We start from the raw sequence: 17,872 nt of genomic DNA, 5'->3' as shown, positions 1-17,872 counted from the left end.
CCCCCCCCCTCCTTCTGATTCCTCCCCTCCGTTAGCGTGGTTTTGATCTCGAATGCCTGCTGGAATTTGCGAAGGGTTAGAGTCTGTTGTCACATATTTTGTATGTCATAATCCTCCGCGGAAGTGCATGTATTACTTGTCTACTAGACAGGTGGTTGATATGTCGAAACATAGTAGTGGGCGGCAGCAAAGGTAACAATGAAATGGCATTAACGTCGTTCCAATTCGGGGGCTTTCACAATGCTTTGCCAGATATATATTCATATCTGTGTATCTCGGGAGCGGACAACTAAGGCACCTATTTGATGTGAAATACGAAATAGGTAGGTAGGTATTGTTAAAAACACTTAAGTAATTTCAGTGCGGGCTTTATGACAACCAACATGGAAGGCCTTTTCTAGGATCCTCTAGTTTTTTCTCAATGACCAGGATCCGTCTCAGTGTGATATTTTAACCCTCTACGATTCGCTACTTCTCAGCGCATATCAGCGCCTGAAGCAAGTCTAACAACGGGTATCAAAAGTCTATAATAACACGTACACTGACCGATTTCCTCTGGTACTTGGTTGTAAGCCCCGAGCAAGGTGGATTCAATATCATATCACATTATAAAGAATCCACTACAGGTAGTAAGCGCCTCGTTTTGATAACAAGATTGACTGAAAGACCAGATGAGCAGCCATCTATATCTCAGAGATGCCGAAAGTGAAATCACATTAGTAGGTACACAGTAACCATATAAGTCTTCGGTCAGTGGCTGACTAAACTGGCTTGAATCTTGCTCGGAGTAAAAACAATATAATCTAGCAGGTAATAATACCCACTTACTGTAAAGCACCTAGGTACTTAGGTAGGTATCTATATTGTTTGCCTTGAAAGAGAACACGGGTGCAGACAATAACGTAGAACCAAAACATGAACGATACTTCATATATATACTACCTACCTACTAAGGTAGGTACGGTTTAATTCTATCTCTTTGTAAATAACTAACTACCTACCTACCTACCCAGGTAGAGATAAACGTCCGGTTATTCCGAGAATAAAGCTTATTATGACAGCAGTGCCCAGCTTGCCTCGCACCCTCCTTAATCGTGACTTCTCCCACAACCTAACAACAATAGATCCTCCTTCCAGAGGCACAAAGTCCCAGCAGACTAAAGAAATAGCTCGAATAGGTAGGTAGGTTTCCACGTAGGACAGATTCACCCATGATCAGCAGTGAGCGTCCCCATAAGGGTGCGCTCATCCTCCTTGCAGCTGAGAAGCGCTTACGAAGAACACGGTACCAAAACCTGTCTGCTACGATACTACCCAATCCATGGACCAGGGCAAAGGCTGTCAGCTCCTATCTAGCACGCTCTCCGAAAAAATTAAGTTATCAATCAGTAACGGGATCCATTCTTTGTACCTAGTCTAATCAATCAGTCCCTTCCCAAGTTTGACTGTTTGCTGATATCACTTCACTATAGCTACCTACTGGCCAGCCTTTCCCTCACTACCTGATACTCTGCATTACCTGACAATTACTGTTACAGATATTCTGTCTCATTCCCGCTTACTCCATGAGAAAGTTTTGGTCAAGGGAACGTTACTTCACCACTCCTTTCTCATGTTCTTGGGCTACGTCTGAATCAGCGCAGCTTACAATACTTCTAGTTGGTCGTCATCACTACGACACTAGCTTCTTATGATTGTTTACTGCCGGATCATCGCGAGGAGGATATTTATTCTCTCGACAATCCCGGTTACGGATCTGATGACATGGTCACCGACAGAATAAAATCTGATGCCGACGTCGGCGCCTTCAGTTTGCGTCAGGTCTGGTGTCCTTCGGTGGCACATGTCGCACCTCGGAATTACAGCTCCGAGCCGGGCAAAGTTGTGTTGACACAATCAAGTGACTAGCAAAGGATTCACGTCGATAAATGATGAGGCAATTTATTGGGACACTATTTCTATCCCTTCTCTAGTACAAAAAACAAATGCTGTACCTACCAGAGCCCGTGATAACTCTGTTGCCCAAATGTGAACATGGCAAATTCAACCAAGCCTATACTCTGAATTTGTTGCGCCGGATTGAAAGATGTAGCTAGCGATGAATGACAACCAATTTATGAAGCAAAAGCGCCGATTAGATTCACCGCCGTCGTAGGAGGGCATGGTATTAGGAGAGATGCCTGCCAGCATCTGTCTTGACACCAATGCCATTCATTCATCATCCTAAATTGTACAAAACCAAACATGAAGATGCTTTATTTTATACCATTCCGCCGCCTCGACGAGGACGCTGAGTCTGCTGAAGCTGGTATATCAGACCCAAAACACCTGCTTCGGGATCTTCGGTATTGGCAGCACTGTTCTCTCGAGTTACACCTCTTGCTGGGGAAGTCTCCCATACCGATTCACCCAGCGCGCCTCCTGGCTCATACAGTTCATCATCTTCCCCGTTTCGCCTGATGCTACTTGCTTCTGTCTCTTCGATAATTTGGCTCTCTCCTCGATATCCTCGTGGATACCTTGAAGCGTGCAGACTTCGTGCAACCATATTGCCCCCAGGAGGTTGATGATGCTGATCTAGCAGCATAGACGCCATTGGAGAAGGTTGTGGCATGACCCCAATACGTGGGCCGCGTCCACCAGGAGCTCGACTTCTAGCACGCCCTGTCTCCGTCCCCGTCCGGCCAATATGAGAGCCCTGCATATCTGCCGCCAACGTCGGAGAACCGATCCCTGGGAATGACGGTGGAGGGTGAAACGATGGCTTCGGTCCTGGAGGGAGGTGGCCAGGAATGCCGGTCTTCGGGTTTGCTGCGTAGTTATCGAGGAAACCGTAATAAGATGCTGCCATCTTCCCATGTTTCGTGGAGTAATAGTCCTCGCGGACATCTGGTCGAGGCCCCTGGGGTCCGGTATTACCAGGACCTTTTTGGAAGTCGAACACGGCAAAAGAACAGACATAGCCGAGTCCATCAACATGAATTGTGAACTCCCGGAAGAAATCGACAATCTGATCGCTGCATCTCGGGAGTGAGAATAGAAGTAGCATGGGCGTCGTGATTATCCCCATCATCTCCTCCAGAAAGATGACCACTTTCATCTTGTACAGTTCCGAAAACTCCTGTTTCACCTCAGAACTATGGAGTTTGTTTTTCCAGTGGTCCGGCACGTAGCGTGTGTATTCGATGACATTCCTCAGTGCGTATTCTGGATTGAATACCAATGTTTCCTCAGACACCATGCCGCGAGTTGTCGCCCAGATAGCAGCAAATACACCGAGGTAGAAGATCACAGGCCTGTCTTTAGTAATCTCAAAGTTGAGAAAAAGCTCCGAATCGAGAACAGAGCCAATTGCCAGGATGGCAGTGATTGCACCCGACATGAAGGCTATGGTTCTGGCGACCGCTTCGGTGATTCTTTTCGGAAACTGGTCAATATATCGAGTTGCGAATGGGTACGACATGTGCAACCGCTCGTAGAATATGTGCGGCAACTCGTTGAATTGGCGAAACTTCCATTCCGCCAACGATGTGTACTTACGCGCTGCAGCTTGTTTGGGGTCCTTTTGATATTCCTGTTACAGGTTAGCTTCACCGATAATCATACCAAGAGGTTATCCACTGACGTAGTAGTATGTGAAGAAATAAACAATGACGACGTATGCGAGCACAACTGGTGCAAACAAAAGATTGAGAAAACCTGCAAATAAAAAGCGCTGTCTCAACTTCTGGCTCAGTAGGCGTCTACGATCCGGGCGCAGAAAATCTTGCTGAACCTGCCCGAGCTCGTTGAAGGCCATATCGAGGATACAATATTGTAGATACCATTCCATAGTCTTTGAGAACATCTGACGGCCGCGAAGGAACGGTATTGGCAATGATAGATCCAAGATATCCTTGTTGATCATTGCTATTAGGTAGTTCTCCTTGCGCATAAGACGATTGGCAATGTCAAGCGCATCGAGCCGTTCCTTAGATTGGCTACCCATGAACTGTCGCAGTCTCGGGGAGATGTTTGTTGCAGTTTTCGGATTCTCTTCACGGAGTGCCATAATACGGGCTACAACGTCCTGCCAGGAGATAGTTTGCATGTCTTGTTCCGGAATGTCAAGGAGGTAGATGTAAAAGTCTCTGATGTAGGTAAGACGGCGTATCTCTACAAAATACTGAACACACTTCCAGATAAAGAAAAATGTGTATAGCCAGATTGCAAAGTTCCAGAGTCCAGTCATTTTGCGAGTGCATTGCGGAACGATGACTTCATGCAACGACCTACTATCGGGGACTCTTGAATAGTCAATGCACTGACTGAGAAAAGTGAGTAACACGGCGACAAAAAGAGTTTCCCTGTATTTCACATTAGCGTTAAATCGTCGCAATGTTAGAACTTGATAAGCTTACAAAAGCCATAGAGCGTTGGCACAGAGAATACACCAGAGACCCCCGCCCTCGAAATAGTCGTAAACATCGCGCATGAAACTGTCCAGGTTGGAGGTGTTGACCCATCGCCACAGTGCTTTCTCTCTCGGGTTATTTGACATAGTACCCCTGGCAACTGGTATTGGCTGCCGTCCCATAGGCGTAGTGTATGGATGGTCCTGATGCAGTTGTTGTTGTGTGGTTGCCGCTTCCCATTGGGCCCTTGTTCGTGCAGATGACGGACCTGCATTTGCTGGAGTCCGCGAGCTTCCAGGATTTGTTGCTCTTTTATTGGGAGGTGATACAGGCGGGTCTAGATCTTTTGGTTCCATCAGTAACGACGCAGGTACCTCATTATCTCCTTCGTCATCTTGTTGCCATCGCGGTGATGTTATTCCAGAGCTTCGGGCATGGGCTGTTGATCGGAACGTGGCTTTCCCTTTTCCTTTCGAGCCGGGCGCTACGCTTTCGACCGTCATGCGGCTATCGCCAATATCCATCCCTTCGGCTTGAAAATCATCAAACCGGTGACCAAGGTTTTCCTCGTCAAGACCGGGATCGTACTCGGGGTCTTCCCCAGAGCGTAGCTGTTGGTAGAATGATTGTGACCCACCCGAGGGGGACTTTATCCGGGAGAATATGTTTGAAGCCATCGCATATCTGTTGGCTCGATCAAATATTGATAGGGCTGAGCATTTCGGGTGAGTGTCGAGATTCGGCGATGATGGAGAATGTCAAGACGAGCTTCGTGGTGCGGAAGAATGACAAGGGATGGATGGTATAGTTATTAGCCAGACTTTTTGTGGATCATAAGCTTCTGGCACCTGCTATAATCAGAACTGGAGTTCAACTGAGTCCTGAAAGTTTGGTCAGTTTAAATACAAAGATTACTGAGGTGGTCACAAGGGGGATGGCCGTGATAAGCGTGACCCGGAGCACATGCCTACTACTAACCTATCCGAATAACGGACAGACTTGATTCACACAAATCCCAATACCAGATGAATGTGAATATCGATGAACCCACTTACAGATATGAATCGCAATCGTAGATGGCTATGCGACTAACTGGTTGACTAGAAAACGGCCACGGTACTCTGCTCACATATGCTTTGACTTGACTTGACTGTCCAGGCATCACCACCAGCAGGTATGACGCTACAGAGCGGTGTGAGGTTCTGCCGGACAAATGCCGATAAGACCCCCACGATTGGCTACCCACCGCCTGCCTCTTCTAGGTGGACACGCTCACGACACCGTTCCATTCGGTACATGCTCATGTTAGTACCTGTCTTCCAGTTACTAACCTACTGGCTGCCTACCAACTACCAACTACTACCTAATTAATATTCGATCGTGACAGCTACCTATTTATCATCACGTCAATAACTGATCTTGAAATCGCATTGTTTGCTCGCGAATACAAGTGGATTCGACTGATGGAATCGTATGAAATGGAATAGTTCTTGTCACAGCAACAAGTTACCACTGCTACAGCATTCAACCCCCATTCACAATGGCTCCTTCAGACCACTCTCTGTCACTTAAGAGACTTCCTTCGAGGGACAATCCCAGTTCCGGTATCTCTTTCACAGATAGCCACCCACAACCTCCAGCTACACCCAAAGGTCTCACGCCCCTAACGTCCAAAGTGACTAGCGTTCTCTCGACAACACACTCCGATGCTGAGTTTCGGGATGCGCTGTCTCTTCTTGACGAACGTGGGGTTCGCAACGATGCCGAAAGTCGCCGGCGTGTTCGCTTGGACTTGCAGAGAGAAGTCATTGATAGCAACGGTGAAGTCATTGCCGAATTTGGGCGTGTAGCAGAGGTGCGTTCTTATTTCTTTCGTATAGATGTATGCCAACGTGGAAATAGCAACTTAGACGAATCAAAACAACCATCGACAAGCTCAACAATGGATACGAAACAATGAAGAGCCAAGTTGTCGAGGCTCACAGGCAGACCTTGCCGGCACTCTCTGAGTCATCTTCTCTACTGGAGCAGAAAAGACAAGTGGAGGTCAAGCAGGAGCTTCTCGGAGCTTTCAGGAAACATTTCATTATGTCTGACAATGAAGTCGCCGCCTTGACGCAGACGGCCGAACCGGTAGATGACCTGTATTTTGACGCCTTGAGCAAAGCGAAAAAGATTAGCAAGGACTGCGAGATCCTACTCGGTTTTGAGAAACAGACGCTAGGACTGGAGCTTATGGAACAAACGTCAAAGAACATCAACCTTGGCTTCCAGAAACTTTACAAGTGGATTCAGCGAGAGTTCAAGACCTTGAATCTTGAGAATCCGCAAATGAACTCTTCAATCCGCCGAGCGCTTCGGGTTCTTGCTGAGCGGCCATCGCTTTTCCAGAACTGCCTCGATTTCTTCTCCGAGGCTCGAGAAAGAATCCTTTCAGACTCATTCTATACTGCGCTGACCGGTACCTCACCGTCAGGAGCTGAGGATCCGTCTGTCAAACCAATCGATATGCTGGCGCATGACCCATTGCGCTATGTTGGAGACATGTTAGCCTGGATTCATTCGGCTACTGTTAGTGAACGTGAGGCGCTCGAAGTTCTCTTTGTTGCAGAGGGAGAAGAACTGGCCAAGGGGCTCAAGTCCGGACGAGATGCCGAGATATGGCGTCTCGCCGCCGAAGACGACGAGGCTGAAGCCGACTTTAATGCGCTCAAGGCACTTAATGATCTGGTAGATCGTGACATATCTGGCGCCGCTCGTGTGCTTCGTCAACGGATGGAACAGGTAATCCAAGCCAACGAGGACACCATACCGGCCTACAAACTTGCAAACCTCATCAACTTTTACCGCATTACTTTCCAGAAAACACTTGGCCCCAATTCTAACTTGGTAGACTTAATCGGAGGTTTGGAAACTGAAGCGCTACGGCAATTCCGAGCCCTTGTAAGAGACCACATCGCAACTCTACAGGGTGAATTTCAACATGCTCCGTCCGACCTTGGGCCACCCAGTTTTCTACAGGACTCGCTCAAGCAATTCAAGGCTATAGCGAAAACCTACGACTCTTCGTTATCTGCTTCAGAAGATCGTGAAAGTGAGTTCGAGAATGTGTTGACAGAGGCTTTCGAACCATTCATGGCTGGCTGTGAGAACATGGTCAAAAATATGAGCACGCAGAATGGCGGGATCTTTCTTATCAACTGCTTGTCTTCTGCAGTGGCATGTCTAGAGCCATTCGAATTTACGCAACGGAGAACAAAGCAGCTACGTGAGAAATCAGATGAGCAATCCAAAGGGCTTGTTACCAGTCAGTACCAGTTCTTTCGAAGGGGCTCGGGGCTGGACACCATCTTTTCAAAATTGGAGGAGGACGGTGACAAAAATGCCATATCCTTGGATGAGAAAGCTTTGGCTCAGGCAAGCCAAGTATTGGACGACTTTCTCCCATCGGCACTCATGGATGCTATGGACAACTTGAAACATCTCCAAGACTCTAAACTAGCACGGCAAATTACTGAGGAAGCGGCTGAACAGTTTTGCAACGACTTTGAGCAGCTAGAGGAAGCTATAACGGAAGGTGATAGCGAATCCGTGGACTCGGAAGAAGACGAAGGGCTGCGGTCTATCTTCCCCCGAACAACGGCAGAAATCCGCGTCCTGCTTTCCTAAGCCAGAAATATTAGATACCTGGGTTTCATATCTGAAGGGGGTTGATGTCAAGAAACCACAGGCAGATATGTAGATACGTGACATGAAAGTCAGAGTGTCATGTTGTGATGTGAGCCATGAATAGAACACGTGTTGTGTGGCTGACTCCTCGAATCGTATTGGTTGGCTTGTTAGTAAATTTATCCTGTGATCAAGCTACCGATTGTCTCCTTAGCAGATGTAGCTGACTTTCATGTAAGTTAGTAGCAGACAGTAGTAAACGTGAGGATGAACCTACCTGTCTACCCCGCCACCATACTGATTGCGACAAGGGTGGGCGGTGCGAGCCTAGACTACGTCACCGCCTACCCAAGTGGAGTTATCTGCTATTCCATGTCCAGGCACGCGGGACGATCAACCTCATCACGAGCAACCACCGTCAACAAAAGGATCTTTCTAAAAATTGACCACAAATGCAATTTCTCTTTACGGAACTTAGCATATAATCAACCGTGAACGCCTCAATTTGAACGCCTGTGCTGAGAATCCAGGTCGATTGGTATAGAATTCTGCCCGTATCCTAGCAGAACCTGCTCGCCAAAACGTACAGCATCGCGACGATATTCAACAGTCGGCGGACTTGAGCGCACCCCGTGCCGGTTTCTGGGCTATTATGGTATTGGCCTATAGCCGGAGCCATGTTACGGAACAGGGCCCTGGCTGTTTTGCAGAAGACTTATGATGATAGCTACTTGAGCTGCTCAACTGCCATCTATTATGAAGGCCAGGTAAGGCTGGCTTGTGGCGCTCCGATCAATCGAAAACTAACCACCAATTCTCTTAACAGGGAAGTGAGGCTGAGGCGATGCGACATTGGAGAGCTGCGCTGGATCAAATATACGACTACAACGCAAACCGTGCGCCTCCTTCGTACAGCCCACGTACAGATACAGAGAAGGCGTTGCAGGAGGCCCTTAAACAACTTGAACTACAATGTAAAGAACGAATAGACCTCCTAGAGGCTCTCAGAGTGTCACGACAAGAAGATTCGACGCCACCGCCAGGAAAATTGACAAAACGTCCCAGTATACCTGAGGGAAGGGGTTCTTTAGGACAGGGCACAATTACTGCCATGCAATACTCCGAGCTATCAAGACCATCCCTTCCGCACCGCCCATCGCAACCCCGTCGCACATCTTCAGAGCTTGCAATAGTCGATGGGCCCAGCGCGCATCTCGACCCAAACCTCCCAGCCCTGCCGCGATCTGCTTCACCTGGAGGACCTGCTCTGCCTCCCAGACCGAACAAGACATTGCGAACACCAAGTCCAGAAAAGTACACGATGCGAACCACTTTGCGTTCTGGGAAACCAGGCGAAAAGTCCACAAAGCCGCGCAAAGCATCAAAGCCTCTCGCCGAAGGGTCAAGCAAGGCCGCAACCTTGGCATGGAGCGCTCTGGGCTCCAGAGACAGATTTACGAGAGGGACTCAGTCGGAATTCACCCCACCTGCTGCGAGTCCCAACTCTCGTACTTCACTTGAACAAACTAGAAGACCAGCACCAACACAGTGGGATAGTCACTCACGACGACTTGTTGTGCCCCGGGATCGCGAATTCGATGGAGATGTATCAGGAAATTCGCGGCACTCTGACGAGTACTGCTATGCTCGCCCATCAATGCTATCGGTGTCTGCTGCTTCCAGCGCTCTCAATTCTTCCTCATACCAGGACTTACCATCCTCAGACGTCTATACCACTAGGGATGAGCGGCCATCAATCTCTTATAACGCAATTGCTTCGCCGTCGCCCCGCAAAGTATCCAAGCAAGAGTTAGCTAATGATATCGAGACGGCCGATGATTCTGGGGAGGGGTCAGAGAGGAGAAATTTTTCCAACAATCTACCGGCTAGAAGCACAGTAGTGAGGCCACCAGCGAGGCCTCAGAAGCCTTCCAAGGCAAATACTGAAGTTGGAGATCGCTCACGACGCCGTAGTCGTAAAACTCAACAAACCTCGGTCTCTAGTACATCCGACGATGATACAAACCGGTCTGGTCCAAAACCACGCCGCGTTAAAGCAAAAGAAACTCCCGTAGAAGCTGATTCTGGAGAGGAAACCTCCGATATATCTGAATCCGAAAAGAGCCCCGATGATTTGACCGAATGGAAGAATAAGAAGAAGCAAATACTCAAAACTTTACCCCCAGGAGTTGACTCGGCGGCGGCCAAGCAGATCTTGAATGATATTGTCGTTCAGGGTGATGAGGTTCATTGGAATGACGTGGCCGGTCTTGATATAGCCAAAAACGCCCTTCGCGAGACTGTCGTATATCCATTCTTGCGACCTGATCTCTTCATGGGCCTCAGAGAACCAGCCAGAGGTATGTTGCTGTTCGGGCCCCCAGGAACGGGAAAGACTATGCTCGCGAGAGCTGTGGCAACAGAATCCAAATCGACCTTTTTCTCGATTTCTGCCAGCAGTCTGACGAGTAAATACTTGGGAGAGTCGGAAAAGCTAGTGCGAGCTTTATTTGGCTTGGCGCGGACATTGGCACCCAGTATCATCTTTGTTGATGAGATTGATTCGCTATTGTCGCAGAGGTCGGGTTCGGGAGAGCACGAGGCTACCATGAGAATCAAGACGGAGTTCCTCATTCAATGGAGTGACCTTCAACGAGCAGCTGCTGGAAGAGAAACTACTGAGAAGGACAAGGAGAGAGGAGATGCCAACCGAGTCCTTGTTCTAGCAGCGACAAATCTACCTTGGGCCATTGACGAGGCGGCCCGACGGCGGTTTGTGCGACGACAATACATCCCATTGCCCGAACCAACTACTCGCGAGACGCAACTCCGGACTCTATTGGGCCAACAAAAGCACGACCTGTCTAATGAGGACATCCTCAAGTTAGTAGGAATGACAGATGGTATGCAGCTTTTGACACAACCAAAGGGACAACCCAGCTAACCAACATCTACAGGCTTCTCAGGCTCGGATATCACAGCATTAGCCAAGGACGCAGCCATGGGACCATTGCGGTCTCTCGGAGAAGCATTATTACACATGACAATGGATGAGATTCGGCCAATCCAGTTGCTCGACTTCGAGGCAAGTTTGACAAATATCAGGCCCAGCGTCAGCAAAACTGGCTTAAAGGAATATGAGGATTGGGCGCAAGAGTTTGGAGAACGTGGTGGATAGATTGGATAGATTGGAACGAGTCTTTGTATACAGCGCGTCCATAAGACACAGGTACATTATACGTGCAGGACCATCATGCAACACGGCCCGATAGTATACACTGGAGTCTAGGTACTGGGGTTGCAAACGGGCTAGATGTATAGTATGTCATTTTATATGTTACAAATGGTAGTTTGTTTGAAAGCCCTTGTTGCGCTGTGCGGCTCTCCTCGATATATCGTACAGAGCCTGGCCATTTTCCCGGCCGGCATGTCCCTATCGTGCCTCGTGTAGGAACCGTCCAGCATTATCCGTTTCGATTTCACCATCAGAGATAGCTGTGGTCATGCGTTGTGACGTTAACATTTAGGGGTTTCAGTCCACGTCGCTCGTCGAGGTGTCCAATTTGTGTTTTTGTTGGGCCTCCTCCCAAGCCTGACGTTTGGCTTCCTTCTTTTCGTTTACCAGCCGCTTTTCTTCTCGTCTTTTGTTCTCCTCTTCTTGTCGCCTGTCTGCCCTCCGCTCATCTTTGGCAGCCTTCTTAGCCTCATAATCCGCTATCCTTTCCTCCAATGTGGGCACAGGTGGACGCTCGCTGGCAGGAACGCCGTAAGGCGCAATTATTTCCTTGATGACGTGACGCTTGTGCTGAGAAGTTGGCCATCCAGGGGCGATGGAAACGATATCGCCTGTTCGTAGGGACGAGTTCGGATCGTGGACTAGATAGTGTTTGGGGTCGGCGAACCACTGGCAAATTCTGTCAGCAAATTGCTTTTCTTTTCCTCGGTCGCATTAAACAGGGCATCTCACCTTGTTGACGGTCTTATTCCACTTCTGGCCGCCTACTCTGACCTTGACAGTCTTTTCCATAAGACCAGCAGAGACGACAACGCCTCGAAGCTCAGTCGTGACGCGGCGAGCGGCCTTGGCCACTGGCGAAGACATGACGCCGATAGTTCTTCTCTTAGTTTGATTATCGACTCGAGTGTTCAGCAGGCACACAACGTCGGCAATTCGCCAATTGAACGTCGTCTTGGAAATGATGTTCAAATGTTCAATCCCGAACTCGCAAAGGCTGATCTCAAAAAAGTGACGACCAATCAGATTCGGTATTGGTGCTGCAGATTGCTTATGTAATGCAACTGGGGATATCGACTCCTTCCATAGGTTGGGTCTGAGAACCTCACACGACTCACGATATCTTCACACGTGCGAGGTCTAAATGAATGCTACGCAAGTTGTAGTGCTAATAACTATCTAATTAATAATGGTGAAGAAGGGATCATAGTAGCCAAATAAATTTGAGATTCTCGTGAGTGCCTCTCATATAGCGATAAATGTTTTTTTCAAGAAATATCATTACTCATATATCCAGGTACCTAGGTAAATTGAACTGAATGTTCATGCTCCGAAAGCCCATCCGTATGTCGGGGGGCCGGGACCCGTAGACCGTAGCGTGAATATCGGAAGAGGTGGGGGGAACATTGCAAAATTTGGCTTGGCCTGAGGGTTCAACACCTTGTCAGTTCAATTGAACCGTGTCAGTACCGCCCGCCGCTTTTTTTTTTCATTAGACGAAATTTAATCCTACCTACCTTAGTACTACTTACTTCCCTTCTTCCCTTGTACGCAACAAACATTCATCTTCCCGAAAACAAACCCAAACATCGTCTGACAATTGTCCGTCTCGTGCATCACTGATTCATACTGTGGCTTGCTTAAGACAAACTCAAGCTACCAACATCAAAGCTTTGCAACCCCCACTCCCTCCTGTCAATTTTCTCTCTCTCTTCATCATGTCCTCGCCCGAGCGTCGAACTGCTGGAGTCAAGCGACCTCGTAAGAACCAAGAACACTCGTATCTACCATATCTTCAGAGCAACCATTGACATGTCGGAAACTCTAGGCACTCAGTCTCTTCCTCCTCCTTCGCTTCCTCAGCTGGTTGCTGAGCAGAGCACCCCCATCCCTCCTACGGACAAGGACTCTCAGCGTCTGATTGTTGTCTTGTCCAATGCCAGTCTTGAGACCTACAAGGCGTCTCACGGCGGTACCAGCCGCAATCGTGAGGACAAGTATTCACTTCTCAACAGCGATGAGCACATTGGTGTCATGCGTAAGATGAATCGGGACATTAGCGATGCGCGTCCCGACATCACCCATCAGGTTTCAACTCTGAACCCTTGAGTCGGCATTCAACATGCTGACCTTTCTCTTAGTGTCTGCTCACCCTCCTGGATTCCCCCATCAACAAGGCTGGCAAGCTCCAGATCTACATTCATACCGCCAAGGGTGTCCTGATTGAGGTCTCTCCCTCAGTCCGCATTCCCCGAACTTTCAAGCGATTTGCCGGTCTAATGGTGCAGCTTCTGCACCGCCTGTCTATCCGCTCCACCAATTCCAACGAGAAGCTGCTCCGCGTGATTCAGAACCCCATCACCGACCATCTGCCGCCCAACTGTCGCAAAGTCACGCTGAGTTTCGATGCGCCACTGGTCAAGGTCCGTGAGTATGTCGAATCCGTGAATTCCAAGGACAGCATCTGCGTTTTTGTCGGTGCTATGGCCAAGGGTGAGGATAACTTCGCCGACTCTCTTGTGGACGAGAAGATTTCCATCAGCAACTTCTCTCTGTCTGCCAGTGTTGCTTGCAGCAAGTTCTGCCACGCTGCTGAAGATGTTTGGGACATCATGTAACACCCACCCATCCTAAGTGACGTCGGCGAGTGACCGAAGCTGCGATGAACGCCAAACGCCGGCTCGCCCAACGATGATACAACATCGTCGCTGGGGGCAAGACGGTTCGGTGGTAACTTGGAATGCCTGGGGTGTTCGCTGTCGCTTGTTTTTGCAACCAAAACATGGGGCGTTCAACATCGGGTCCAAGACGTGAATGTCGTCTTGATGGGTCTCTTCAACCTGACCCACACTTTCCTCTTTGTTCTTTCTTTTCTGTTGCTCAGCGAGTCTGCTCTGTTTTGCCCCTTAGCATTTGAGGGCTACCTTGCCCGACTTTGTCACAAATTAGACATGCTCACGCTTGGTCCTGCCGATCTAGCCAAGCAGCATCTGCTGAAAAGGATGTCATCATAGGTCATGTTTGAAACGAGTTGGAGGCAGAGCATGCCGAGACTTGGTACTCCTGGTGATCGGGGTACTTCAACTATGGCCAGGTCATGATGGGTACCTTGATTCATGGCTGAACAATTCTCCGCAACGCCATCGTGGACGGACAGACAAGTCGCTCGACAGTTCAAGGGCAATCAATATGTATTTTGATAGAAGATAATGGGATGTAAAGTATTCCACAAAAGGTAGCGAATAAGTGAACATGCGTGTGTCACCAAATAAACATCAAACAGGCTCTGGACTTTGACCAAAAGAAGGTTTCAGGACTGAGGCCACCAAGTGCAAGAAAGCCCGCTGCAGCCGCGAATACACATGAGGCTAGAATGGGTTGGAGCAGTACCAATCGCCCCGCACTAGCTTGGTCTCGTGTGTGTCCAAAATCACCAACAGCAGGAGGAATGAATTCAAGTGAAGCGATGGATGGATGGACACATGGCAGACGTGGAGACTGGCGGGCGGGTCACAAAAAAAGCCGACACTCTGTATAGTGTGCTAAAGGAGCTCTGGAATGTCGCTTTTTCTGTGACCCCCACCTTACTGGGCTAGGTTATGTACCTTGGTACCTGTTATGCTACTAGCACTCACCCACGTCCAGCACCAAGATAGATCGTTTTGTCGCCATGAATGATCACACAAGGCACAAGACATATTTCTCCAATGATGAGCCTCCCGTGGTAACGTCATTGGTAGCACCTCGTTGGGTTGATCTCATTCACTGTTGTGTTGTCAATTAGGAATCTGCCGGCTTAAATTCCACATGTCCATATCTCGGACAGAAAAACCAGTGTCATTGTGGATGCATCGTCAGTAGACGAAAAAGACGGCCAGGAGGTTGGTTGCAAGTTTGGGCCAAGTCTAAGCTCTGGGGCTAGGCGGCACTGGCGAATCATAAACGCACAGTCAGTTTGTTGCTTCTGTTGTACGTTCATTCACGAGACCTAGTTTCTCTAAATATCACATTCTCATTTCCTATTCAGAGTGTTGTTCCGGGTAGGAACATCAGTATTCATATGAGAGGGACGACTTGATCCCAAGGCACCTATAGAAAATAGAATATGAGAAGCTTGATAAGACATGGAAGCTGAAGCCCGGGGTTGGCTGGTGCAGGCCGGGGGTTGGATACCGGTGGGGATACGGTGGACAAGCCGACGTCCGTGAGCCCAGCGGCTGGGCTTGACGTGGTCACGCATCGGTGGTCGGGAGTCATTGGGCCAATACTGTATCCACGAGCTATTCTCCGATGATCGTACAGTATACCTTAGTAGTAAAGGACGCAGAAAGCATAGCCTCTTAGCCTCTACAGCGCACTATCTCGCAGAAGAGTGCAGTGCATATTCCCAGATGCCCAATACAAGACTCTATTGAGCCATGTGGTTTCCATAGGTAGTCATAAATAAGAAACGATTGGGATGCGCACAGGGGTGTACTGCACTGTACATGCAAGTACTAAGGTCGACAGGCAACGCTCAAAAGTTGGTTTGGGGTCTATTCCAGTTGGGCTGTCTGGCTGTTTGGAACACACCTGTATCCGATGTACTGAGAAGGTCGGTCCCTGGTAGGTAGGGTACTTGGTGGTAGGTACTAAGCTGCTGCCCATCCATCGCATCATGTTCCATCCATAACTCCCCCTTCTACCTGCAGGTACCGAGTTAGGACAAGTCATTGCTAGTAGGATGGCACATGATGGTTTCCACAACATGGATACCTCCCTAGGTAGGTAGGTACTAATATATAACCTATATTCGCATTCAAGTAGAAAAGAAGGATTTCAAACTCATCACCACCAACTCTAGAGAAGTCGTTCTTATTTACAACTTACACTTGGTTGATAAATACAGTAGATTCACTGCCCATTGTACGAACTCTTCATAGCTACCTACCTACCTGAGCACTAAGCTAGCCCGACGTTTTGGTCCAGAATTTGAAGGGTTCAGGGGGTGATCATGAGCGGGTGCTGCCGGATGGCGCGGGGCTAGTGGGCCTGCCCTTAACCCAAGACACGATGGATGGGCGGGATTTACGGACACATTCTGTGCCTAATCTCACTTTTATACACGTCCCAGTATTGCCAGAGATGCACAAATACTGTACATTATTCTAGAGTGATTACCTGAGTACATACATGCCTGCTTCTTTAACAGCTCACAGCTTTACCTCCCGTATCAAATTCAGGTCTTGTGGCTGCTGTGATTTCATCCGACATGGTATAATACGACGTGACTCAAGCGACATATGCTCGCACCAAATGAGGAGGAGGATGGTATCAAGGTACCTACACAAGAACACTTCTAACTATGTTTGACCTTGACCCCCCCATGGCTAAACTGGGCCTGAGAGGGTCAGATGTCAACGAGTCACAGAGCCACAGTCACAAGAGGTGCAGGACTGGGCCGTTCACTCGTTATGAGACGAAGTGGGAGGGTTGGCTGAGACGAGACACGAGCCCATCAGTAAGACTGAACACTGAACTCTTAGGGGTCGATTTCCTAGCAAGTGCCCAGATGCTACCTGTTAAAGTAGTACCTGAGCTGGTATCTGCTAAGAGGTAGGTACCAGTTAGGTTAGTAGGTAGTCAATTAATAAGAGCCCACCATCACAACACCTCTATTTTGAGGGCACGCAGCTGGTCTCTTCTCTTTAGCTGCATCGTCCTTTTCTTCTCTCTTCCTCTTTCGGTTCTCCTCGAGTCTCTTCTCTCCTCTTTTACAGAGTCTCTAGAGTCTCAAGTCCCCAGTTTCTCTGAGCAATTGCTTCAATTGTCCTCAGCATCACCTGCGCTGCAGCCTCTCTTCAAGCACCTTGTATTTTCATTTATTATCCAGCATCCTGGCTTCAGGGACTCTTTTTTTCGCATTGACTCATTGATCGGGAATCACGAGGATTAACTGTGATCTCGGGTACCAATCGATCTTTTTACGCCCTTGAGTATCTCACATCTTGAACCTGGGTATTCCATCTTGTCAACATAAATTGGGCGTCAAGGTGTTCCGAGCAATAAAGCCAGCCGCAAGCAAGCAATTGACCGACTAAGGAGCAGACAACTCACCACCCGACTTTTATTAGACCACTCCAGAATACGGACCCATTGGATTGCTCCCGTCCTTCTTTTCGCACGACACTACGGATACTTCACCTTACCTTGCCTTACCTTAGCTCGCCAACTCACTCACCTCATCTCGTCTCAGTCAGGCTCAGGGCACCGAATCGGATACTCTACGCCTTGTTTCTTGCCTTGGTCGCCTCTCCATCCCTACCATTTCATTCTCGACCGCCTTCTCTCATCCACTCCGCCACCTCACCTGGCCAACATTTTGCTTGCCTCGCTGTACTTGTTAATATTTCTGGGATCATTCTTCTTTACATCCTTTCCCTTCTGATCTGTTATCCTTTTTTTTTTCCTCCTTCCTCCTTCTTTTTTTTTTTTTAATTGCTCCGTCCAAAGTTGGGGTTGTTGTTTTAGTTATTCCTCGACTGCCTACTCTACTATCTTACTTAGTACCTGGGTAGATACTTTTGTTTCATCA

At 48.5% G+C, this 17,872-nt stretch overlaps 6 protein-coding genes across 6 annotated transcripts, besides 2 other annotated features; 4 read left to right on the top strand and 2 right to left on the bottom strand.

Moving 5' to 3' along the window:
* Positions 1-915: 915 nt before the first annotated feature.
* On the top strand, positions 916-1,633 carry FPSE_07632 (uncharacterized protein; the record flags this gene model as incomplete). The annotated part of the gene is made up of 3 exons (XM_009260750.1): positions 916-958; positions 1,014-1,178; positions 1,473-1,633. 3 exons carry the CDS (start codon positions 916-918, stop codon positions 1,631-1,633), a joined length of 369 nt encoding a protein of 122 aa, XP_009259025.1.
* Positions 1,634-2,260: 627 nt separating this feature from the next.
* On the bottom strand, positions 2,261-5,071 carry FPSE_07633 (uncharacterized protein; the record flags this gene model as incomplete). Its single annotated transcript, XM_009260751.1, has 3 exons — positions 2,261-3,574; positions 3,626-4,346; positions 4,401-5,071. 3 exons carry the CDS (start codon positions 5,069-5,071, stop codon positions 2,261-2,263), a joined length of 2,706 nt encoding a protein of 901 aa, XP_009259026.1.
* Positions 5,072-5,934: 863 nt separating this feature from the next.
* Positions 5,935-8,063, top strand: FPSE_07634 (uncharacterized protein; the record flags this gene model as incomplete). Its single annotated transcript, XM_009260752.1, has 2 exons — positions 5,935-6,249; positions 6,297-8,063. 2 exons carry the CDS (start codon positions 5,935-5,937, stop codon positions 8,061-8,063), a joined length of 2,082 nt encoding a protein of 693 aa, XP_009259027.1.
* A 677-nt stretch (positions 8,064-8,740) lies between these two features.
* Positions 8,741-11,241, top strand: FPSE_07635 (uncharacterized protein; the record flags this gene model as incomplete). Its single annotated transcript, XM_009260753.1, has 3 exons — positions 8,741-8,830; positions 8,890-10,966; positions 11,021-11,241. 3 exons carry the CDS (start codon positions 8,741-8,743, stop codon positions 11,239-11,241), a joined length of 2,388 nt encoding a protein of 795 aa, XP_009259028.1.
* A 354-nt stretch (positions 11,242-11,595) lies between these two features.
* FPSE_07636 (uncharacterized protein) lies at positions 11,596-12,165 on the bottom strand (the record flags this gene model as incomplete). The annotated part of the gene is made up of 2 exons (XM_009260754.1): positions 11,596-11,967; positions 12,031-12,165. 2 exons carry the CDS (start codon positions 12,163-12,165, stop codon positions 11,596-11,598), a joined length of 507 nt encoding a protein of 168 aa, XP_009259029.1.
* Positions 12,166-13,016: 851 nt separating this feature from the next.
* Positions 13,017-13,916, top strand: FPSE_07637 (uncharacterized protein; the record flags this gene model as incomplete). Its single annotated transcript, XM_009260755.1, has 3 exons — positions 13,017-13,059; positions 13,127-13,386; positions 13,440-13,916. The coding sequence occupies 3 exons, from the start codon at positions 13,017-13,019 to the stop codon at positions 13,914-13,916; spliced, it is 780 nt and encodes a 259-aa protein (XP_009259030.1).
* Positions 13,917-16,975: 3,059 nt separating this feature from the next.
* Positions 16,976-17,053: a repeat region.
* A 421-nt stretch (positions 17,054-17,474) lies between these two features.
* Positions 17,475-17,532: a microsatellite.
* Positions 17,533-17,872: the final 340 nt, after the last annotated feature.

The sequence above is a fragment of the Fusarium pseudograminearum genome, chromosome 4, assembly GCF_000303195.2.
Source record: "Fusarium pseudograminearum CS3096 chromosome 4, whole genome shotgun sequence".
In the NCBI taxonomy this organism is placed as follows: domain Eukaryota; kingdom Fungi; phylum Ascomycota; class Sordariomycetes; order Hypocreales; family Nectriaceae; genus Fusarium; species Fusarium pseudograminearum.
The sequence above is the reverse complement of the archived record's forward strand: the minus strand, read 5'-3'. Positions and strand labels throughout refer to the sequence as shown.